The sequence below is a fragment of the Suncus etruscus genome, chromosome 13 (genome assembly GCF_024139225.1).
Source record: "Suncus etruscus isolate mSunEtr1 chromosome 13, mSunEtr1.pri.cur, whole genome shotgun sequence".
Lineage (NCBI taxonomy): Eukaryota > Metazoa > Chordata > Mammalia > Eulipotyphla > Soricidae > Suncus > Suncus etruscus.
This window is the reverse complement of record NC_064860.1, coordinates 80009408-80018293: the sequence shown is the minus strand read 5'-3', so window position 1 is coordinate 80018293 and position 8886 is coordinate 80009408. Positions and strand designations below refer to the sequence as shown.

The following is an 8886-nucleotide window of genomic DNA, read 5'->3' as shown; positions in this document are numbered from 1 at the left end:
TATTAGAGTTTCATTAAATACTCTATTAAATGGATAATTCAAACATAATTCTTACATTATATCAGACTAGCTTCATTCATTTTCCCCAAAATCCACAATCTTGGATTTTGCCAGAGAAAAATAGTGTAATTTGTTCATAAATTCAGTTTGCAGTTCAATAATTATATTGTCCTTCAGGTCTGTATATATTGGTATTCCTATTGTGAAGCACAGTTTCATCTTTTAGGAAAGGAGATAAGAAAAGTTAATATCACCCACTCACTGACAGAAGGTAACTTCAAATACTCCATGAGATGGATTAGATTACTTTTGTAGGACTTTATAACATATTTATGAATAATTAATATTGGAATAAATAAAACTGTGAAGACAATACTACTGAATATATTACTGGTTTAATCATTCAATTCATGCAAATTTTGGCTTGGCCCTATTATACTCACTTTTATTAGAAACATTCACTTCCTCACTACCTCTCTCTAAACTATAAAAATGTATCCAAAATTTAGTATTCTCAACTTCAGCATTCTAAGTTATAAGTGATATCATAAGTTAAAACCTCATATGCTCTTTTAGCTTGAGTGATGATCTTTAAGCTACTAAAATTGTCTGCTGAAAATGGTTAGTAGATAGTTTCTTTATATTTGCAATATCTATTCATTTCATATTTTTGACTATTGTTACTCTGTGAGCTTGGGAAATTAATAAATTAGTTATTAAATATTTACCTTTAATATTTATATTTCACAATATTTAGCTCAGCTATTTCTTCCTTTCTCTATATATATTATCCCTTAAACACTGCTACTTGTTTGTGATAGTTTAACATTATACCTAAAATTTATATTCTTCTTGTAGTTTCACTTGGAGATTTTTACATGTAGATCATTAAGAACAAAAAACATCATTAAGCCATAGTAGATGTCCTTTGTTTAAAACTTATTTGAGTTCTGTTTTTCCGTAGAATTTTTCTAAACACATTTATTACTTCTTTATTTCTCAGACTATAAATAAAAGGATTTAGTAATGGAACTACTATTGTAAATAAAATAGCAGCTGGTATATCTTTGTCCCTTTCCTCAAGTAAATTTGATCTAATATACATGAAGAAAATAGATCCATAGAATAAGGAAACTGACAAAAAGTGGGATGCACAGGTAGAAAAGGCTTTGATCCTTCCCTCTTTAGATTTCATTTTAGAAATAGTAAAAAGAATGTAGAGATATGAAACAACGACACTACTTATGGTAAAAATTTGAATTGAACCTGAAACCACAACGAGAACCAATTCATTGACATATGGTTCAACACAGGAGAGTCTATATAAAGGAAGAATATCACAAAAAAAGTGTTTAATATGATTAGATCCACAGAAAGTTAACTTAAATAAAAGCCCTACTTGAATCATGGACTGCATGTTTCCAGCTATATAAGCCCCTATGGTCATCTGAACACAGAGTTTCTTTGACATCATGGTGTGGTATTGCAGTGGGTTACATATGGCCACATACCGATCATAGGCCATTGCTGCAAGGAGGAAGCAGTCTGCAGTTTCAACTGTACAGAGAAAATAAAATTGTGCTAAACACTCATATAGGGAAACCTTTTTGTTCTCAGAAAACAAGTTTCCTAACATCTTTGGAGTAATGGCGCAGGAACAGCAGGAATCCACAATAGCAAGGTTGCCCAGAAAGATATACATTGGAGTGTGAAGACGGTTTTCCATGAAAATCAATGCCACAAGGCCAAGATTTCCTATCATGGTGATCAGATAAACAATAAAGAATACCACAAATAGAAGGGGTTTCATCTCTGGGTGATCTGTAAATCCATCAAGGATAAACTCAGTGTTTAAGGTATTGTTTTCTTCAGCCATTCTTTCTTTCTCTGTTGTGGAAAAAGCATGTGGAAATAAAATATTAATTTATAATATGATCAATTTCATTGCTTATGTTTTTGATCCAAGAATATTACTATTTTTGGGGCCAGAGAAATAGCACAGCGGCGTTTGCATTGCAAGCAACCGACCTAGGACCTAAGGTGGTTGGTTCAAATTCTGGCGTCCCATATGGTCCCCCGTGCCTGCCAGGAGCTATTTCTGAGCAGATAGCTAGTAATAACCTCTGAGAATTGCAAGGTGTGGCCCAAAAACTGAAGGGGAAAAAAAGAATATTATTATTTTCATGTGTGACCTGGGGTTTGATTTAAGCTTAGTTAGTACTGAGAGCAGGGAGCAGTGGTATCAATCTCCTGAAACTATTAAATTTATCCAAATTATTAATATTTTTATCAAAATTTTAAAGAAAAACATTAACTCGAATCTACAAAAGACAACTTTTAAGTTCATGAAAATAATATTGAGCCAGGAAAAAATTCGGTAATATGAGTTGACTATATAAAGCTGCTCATAATAATTGACTATATAAAGCCCTCTCAATAATTGGGATCATTGGTTCCAAATAGTGACTACACATACTAATGAACAATGTTGCTTAAAGAGATATTTTTGAAGATTCATATTAATAGTAGCATTATTTATGAGTCAAAAGATGAAAACATCTCAAATGTCACTCAGAGAGTGAATGACTTGGAAAAATACACAGGGACACATTATTTGGCTCTAAAAATTAGTGAAATTCTGGCATACGAAGGCATGCATTATATTAAAGCTTGTATTTTTCTAAATTAATGAGACACAAAGAACAAATATTGATACCAACATTTAAATGAATTAAAGTAAATAAATTCATAGAAAAGTAGATGAAAGTTGTAAGTGGAGGGAGAAAATGGGGATGTAGTCACAAAATTTGATGTCAAGAAGATTGAAAATTTCTGAGTATGGATGATGATATTTGTACAGAAATATGAATTTCTTAATAATATTGTACTTGAGCATTGTTAAGATGTTAAATTTTTGCTACATGTACTTTTTGTTACATGTAATTTTTTGTTACAGGTAATTGCAGTGGAATACACATTTTAAAATAAGATGCTTTGTAACCATATAACCAAACAACTGGGACTGACCTAGATTTAATCCCCAGTACCCTATGTTGTCCTTTAAGCTTACCAGGAGTGATTTCTGAATGCAGAGCCAAGAATATCCCCTGGATGCTGCAGGGTATGGCCAAAAACAATCTCAAACAACAACAAAAGGACATATAGACCATAACACAGAGTGCAATAGTTAAGATATGGAACAGACCTTTCTGTTTGATAAAAGACTAGTGAATTCCCAAGGTGTGGTGTATGTATATAATGGAATATTGTGTAGCTTCACAGAAGGACAAAATTATGTGATTTATTGCATCTTGGATGAAATTGAAAAAAGGGTATTGTGTTAAGTGCAATAAGTCAGAAGTGCAAACACATAATGATAGAACTAATATCTCGTATATAGAATAACTGGGCAAGGGAAAGCAAGATATAAATGGGGAAGAAAATTATTCAATCATCCTAGACCCTACAGTATATTAAAGAAGACAGAGAAGCAAACAAATCAAGGGGATAAGAAGGAGTTGGTAAGTAAGGGAGTAGCAGTATAGGACCTTGAATACATTGGTAGTGTAGAGGAGTGGTTTACTTATACATGCAAAGCACAGAGTCAACAACACTGAAAGTATGAGATTCAAACTACAATCACCAAACATAAAAGTGTGCATGCCAGGAAGTCAGGCTAGGGTTGAGGAAAGGAGGCAAAATATGGACACTGGCAGAAGGAAGCTGACACTGGTGATGGGACTGGTGCTAGAATATTGTATGCCTAAAATTTAGTTATGAATAGCTGTAAATCATGAAGCCCTAAAAAAATGCTCTGGGTAAAAACTATTTACAAGGTACTTTTAAAACTTGATTTTCAGAAAGTGATGTATATGAAAGCAGGGAGTAGAAAAGAGGGAAAGGAGGGGGAAAGAGCAAAAGGCACTACTAAACCCTTCCAATTACTTATAATACCACTTATACATGCAATGTCTATAATAAAAACTTACATATGTGCATTTGTATGTTAAAAATGTATATGCTGTCAAAAATTGGAAGAATCCCCAAGGTTAAAGATCACTAAACTCAATTATAGAACAATGTCAAAGACATGTATAAGAAAAATGACAAAGTGGGAAATTTTTATTTTATCACATTAATAGCTTTGTAAGAATAATCACTAGATGGGGCTGAAGTTTATTACAGTGAATAAGGCTCTTGCCTTGCATGCAGCCAATCTAGATTCAATTCTAAACATCCCCTGAGCATTTCCAGGAATAATTCATGAGCACAGAGTTAGTAGTAACTCCTGAGTATCACCAGGTGTGGACACCAAATAAAACAAAATAAAAAATTACTAGAAAGAAATAAAGAAAATACTATTAAAATATTTTTTAACAAATTAAATATTTTGACCTCATTACTAATCAGAGTACTATACTTAAAGAATTTTGAGAACATGTTTCTTTATGATATTCCAATACTAATATTATAAAATGATAAGTGTTGTCTAAAATGCAGTAAATGGTATAAAATTGCATTCCTGGAAAAGTATAAATTGTTACAATTATTAGAACATAATTTGGCAGTAAATAAAGGAAATTCTTAACTGCTCATATCTTACCAGTAGCATTCACTCTGGAACTAAGAAATAAATAAAAACTCAAAAATTGCAAATAATGATATTATGGTAATGTCATTTATAATAGGAAGGAATTCAAAATAATAAGTGGTAACTATTTGATCAACATAATTAAGCAAAATCTATCTGATGCTTTATTGCAAAACCATTAAAATGGACTTCTGCGTAAAATAATGTTAAAACAAATAAAAGAAAATATGTGAAAAGTAAACTATTAAATTTATGTACAGAAAAGCCCTATTTTTCCAAGAAAATCTGAAACATAAAGGAAAAAAGGCACAAAATATCACAATAATATTGTGACAATAGAACTTTAATGAAACCAATTATTATTTTTTCCTCTATTTCATTATAAATATGTGAGTAGTACTTTTCCTCTTTTATTGTTTTTGCTTGTTTGTCTGTTTGTTTTTGTTTTGGGACCATACACTCAGGGGGTACTCAGGGGTTACTCATAGTTCTGTCTTCAGAAATCTCTCCTGGCAAGCTCTGTAAACCATATGGATGTCGGGGATTGAACCCTAGTCTGTCCCTGGGTCATCTGCATGCAAGGCAAATGCCCTACTGCTATGCTATTGCTCTGGCCCGTCCCCTTTTGTCTTTTTGAGGGGTCACACTTGGATATTTTTTAGGAGCTACTCCTGACTTGGTGCTTGGGGGATTTGCTCCTGGGACTTATGAGACTATATAGTACTAGGAGTAAACCCTATCAGGGGTCTCAAACTCAATTTACCTGGGGGCCGCAGGAGGCAAAGTCGGGGTGATCCTTGAATGCAAAGTCAGTAGTAAGCTTTGAACATTGAGGGGTGTGACCCAAACAACTAAAACAAAACAAAATAGAAAAAGATTCCTCTAGGGCAGGGTCACAAATTGTTGTAGGGAGGGCTGTTTTGGCCCGCGGGCCGTGAGTTTGAGACCCCTGCCAGGTATCTTGCATGAAAAACTTACTTTCCTTCCCTCTGAACTATGTCTCTCTAGCTTGAGGATTACTTTTCTAATAAGAAAACAGATATTGTATTAAGTAAGTAAAATAGCATGATCTTAGGTCTGCCAGGTTCATAACTTGTTAACTTCATTATAATCATTGGGGATCCAATTAATGCTTTCTGTATTTTTGCAATCCTACAGTGGATACTGTCACATTGGATCTACCGAGGATCTGTTCCATTCTTATATAAACATTCATGATTATGCATAATAATATGGAACTGCTAAAAAGAAAAACTTGACACCAAAATAATTGCTACCTTATAAGAGGCAAAGAATACATAGCCACAAGACATGAATATACTCCTAGTGATTAAAAATAATAAAAATTAAATTAATTTCTGTATGCTTAAAAATTGCAATGGGAAATGTAAAGTTTGTGCAGTGAATATGGCAATTGTCTTGCACACAGCTGCCTTATGTTTGATTTCCAGTAGCTTATATGATACTCTGAGCCATGCCAGGAGTGATCACAGAGCAAAGAGCCAGGAATAAATCCTGAGCACTGCCAGATGTGACCCCATCAATTAACAAAAACAAAAACAAAGAAAAAAACCTTAAACTCAGTAGTAGAGTACATGGTTTGCATGTGTAATATCTGGTTTTGAGTCTAAGTAAAAACACAAACACAAGTATACACACTTAAACACACATGTGAGATGAAGAAAAAATAAGACTAGTAAAAACTTATTAAAAACTATATCATCTATATTTCAGACTTTCATCATAGAAAAAATTAGAAGAGAAACTTGAATTTTCCTTAAAATCATATTAGAGGGTTAAATCAGTTTTGAAATTATATTCCATTCTCAAGTAATTTTAACACATAATGAATACCCAATAAATATCTGTAAAACACATTTTTATTAAAATATATTTTTCATCTGTTAAATTATGTCTGATGCTGTACTTTTCAAAGGAGCTTAAAGTATTATGTTTTCTGTTACTACTATACAAGTATTCCTTATTTGTCTTAATTTAGTTTTCTCTCAAATTAATAAATGATACAAATGAAATACCACCATTTCTAGCTTTAGAATTTCTAGCATTGCAAACTTTAGGCTAAAATAAAGAAGTTAAAGATAAAATTAGAGGGAAATAGTTATAAAATAACAAATAATACAAACTAATCTTTCTGTAGATGTATATTTCCAGCAAAATTGTTTTTACTTTTTCTCACCTGGATTATTTCATACAAGACAATAAAAGCTAATTTGTCATCTGATGGATTTGAAAGCAGATAAAACGCTATCATCTTGATTGAAAAGGAGACTGAGTCTATCAACTGGTCATTGATACTATTTATGCCATTGGTAGAGAACAAGTCAAATATTTTAAGTAATCCTAAAGGGATTTATATGACATTTCCATCAGAGAATAGCCTAAGAGACTAATGTCCTAAAGATTACAAACATAGTGAATTGGAATATGTAAATGCTTCCTTTGAGACCTGGAGAGTAAGACAGATCCTCATTCTAAAGCAAATTTTAGGAATTTGTTTTTCTACAAATTCACTTGAATGTGTAGCATTTGTCAGTATTATTATTCTGAATATAAAATGGAAAAGAAGCTTATTGGAATTCTCATCAGTAGTTTCTTAGAAAGGATGACATTTGGTGCCTCAGAGAGATGGGATGAGATGTTGTAATCACAGATCATAAATCAGTATTTTTCACCCTTTTTATTTTTTTTAGCTAAGTAAATTAGTTTTTAAAGAGGGTTGATTTTTTTTTTTTTTTTTTTTTTTTTTTTTTTTTAGAATTGGAGTGGGCCACACCTGTTGATGCTTGATAAGCCTTGACATTGGTCAGGGGACCATTAATGAATGGTTGCAGATCAAGCTGAAGTGGCTATATGCAAGGCAATGATTTGCTTTCATTTTTGCTTTTTAACCTCTGATTCTTTTACCTCTCTTTATAGTTAATAGACAAGCTCCAGAATCTTCCTTTAAAAGTATATTCTTATTACCTTCTATTTTATATCCTATCTGCTAGCATAAACTAACTTTTTTCTTGTCTTTTAGCTCAGATTGTACTTTTTAAAATTATCTTTCCACAAATATTACCTTATTTAGAGTTTTTACCATTTATAGTTTAAAAAATCTATACAGTTCAATTTGTTTAGCAATATTTTTATTCTTATTTTTTAATTGTGCACATTGTACACCTCATGTACTATCATTAAACTTAGCATTTTCATTTTCTCCTCAGATCCTCATATCTTGACCATTTTTTTTACTACTCTACTACTCTACCTCCTCTATTGTTTAGACTCAATATACATTCAGCTTCCCAGACACAAACTCATCTGTCTTCTTTCCATTTCCTAAGCTCATTTCATTCATTTAATAACTCAAGCCTCATGATACTCTTGCCTTGCATAGGCTGATAACATTTCATGGATATAAAGTATGATTTTATCAGTTTAGTTACAACTTATAATATCAAGATTATAAAAGTTTATTTATATGTTAGGCACTGAGAACACACAAAGTAATAACAAAAAATAAAAACAAACCAAACCTTATATTACATCTATGACCTGCTGGTAACCTGTTTCATTTCCAGGTGATAAAGTTTTATCTCTATTTGTTTGTGATTCATTTCTATTTTGAGTGCATCATAATCTGAGAAGATAGTTGATACAATTTCAGTCCTCTTGATTTTATGGAGGTATGTTCTATGGCTCAGCATGTGGTCTACCTTGGAGAATTCCAATGTGCATCGGAGAAGAATATGTACCCAGATTTTGGGAGTTTGAAAGCACCATATATATTATACAAATTAATATAGATTTTAAGACACTCTATTCAATTCATTATTTCAGATCCAGTTATCCTTATTAAGTTTTACCCTGGTAGACCTATCAAAAGGTGACATGTGGTAATGAAATCTCCCACTATTATTGTGTTGCCATTGAGGACTTTCTTCAAATCTATTAGCAATGTTTTAAGTATTTTGCTGGCCCATGATTGGGTACATATATATTTAAGAGTACACACATCCTGGTGCACACATCACTTGATTATTAAGAACTATCCATCTCTGCCCCTTATATCCTCTTTAAGCCTAAAGTCTATGTTGCAGACAGCTATAACTATTAGTATGGCTACCCCAGCCTTTACTGAGGGAGTTATTTGCATAAGATTTTCCTCCAACCTTTGACATTTGAGTCTATGTTTGCTTTGACTATTCAGATCTGTTTCTTGTAGGCAGCAAAATGTTGGATTCTATTTTTGTTCAATTTTTCTGCTCTCTGTCTCTGAACTAGTGCATTTA

The 8886-nt window shown here is 32.3% G+C and overlaps 1 protein-coding gene across 1 annotated transcript; it reads right to left on the bottom strand.

The window, feature by feature from the left end:
* Positions 1-907: 907 nt before the first annotated feature.
* On the bottom strand, positions 908-1876 carry LOC126025943 (olfactory receptor 5K1-like). Its single transcript, XM_049785660.1, has one exon. It carries the CDS (start codon positions 1874-1876, stop codon positions 908-910), a length of 969 nt encoding a protein of 322 aa, XP_049641617.1.
* Positions 1877-8886: the final 7010 nt, after the last annotated feature.

Excerpts from the sequence above, each read along its gene's own strand:
- LOC126025943 (XM_049785660.1), bottom strand. The coding sequence starts at position 1,876 with ATGGCTGAAGAAAACAATACCTTAAACACTGAGTTTATCCTTGATGGA.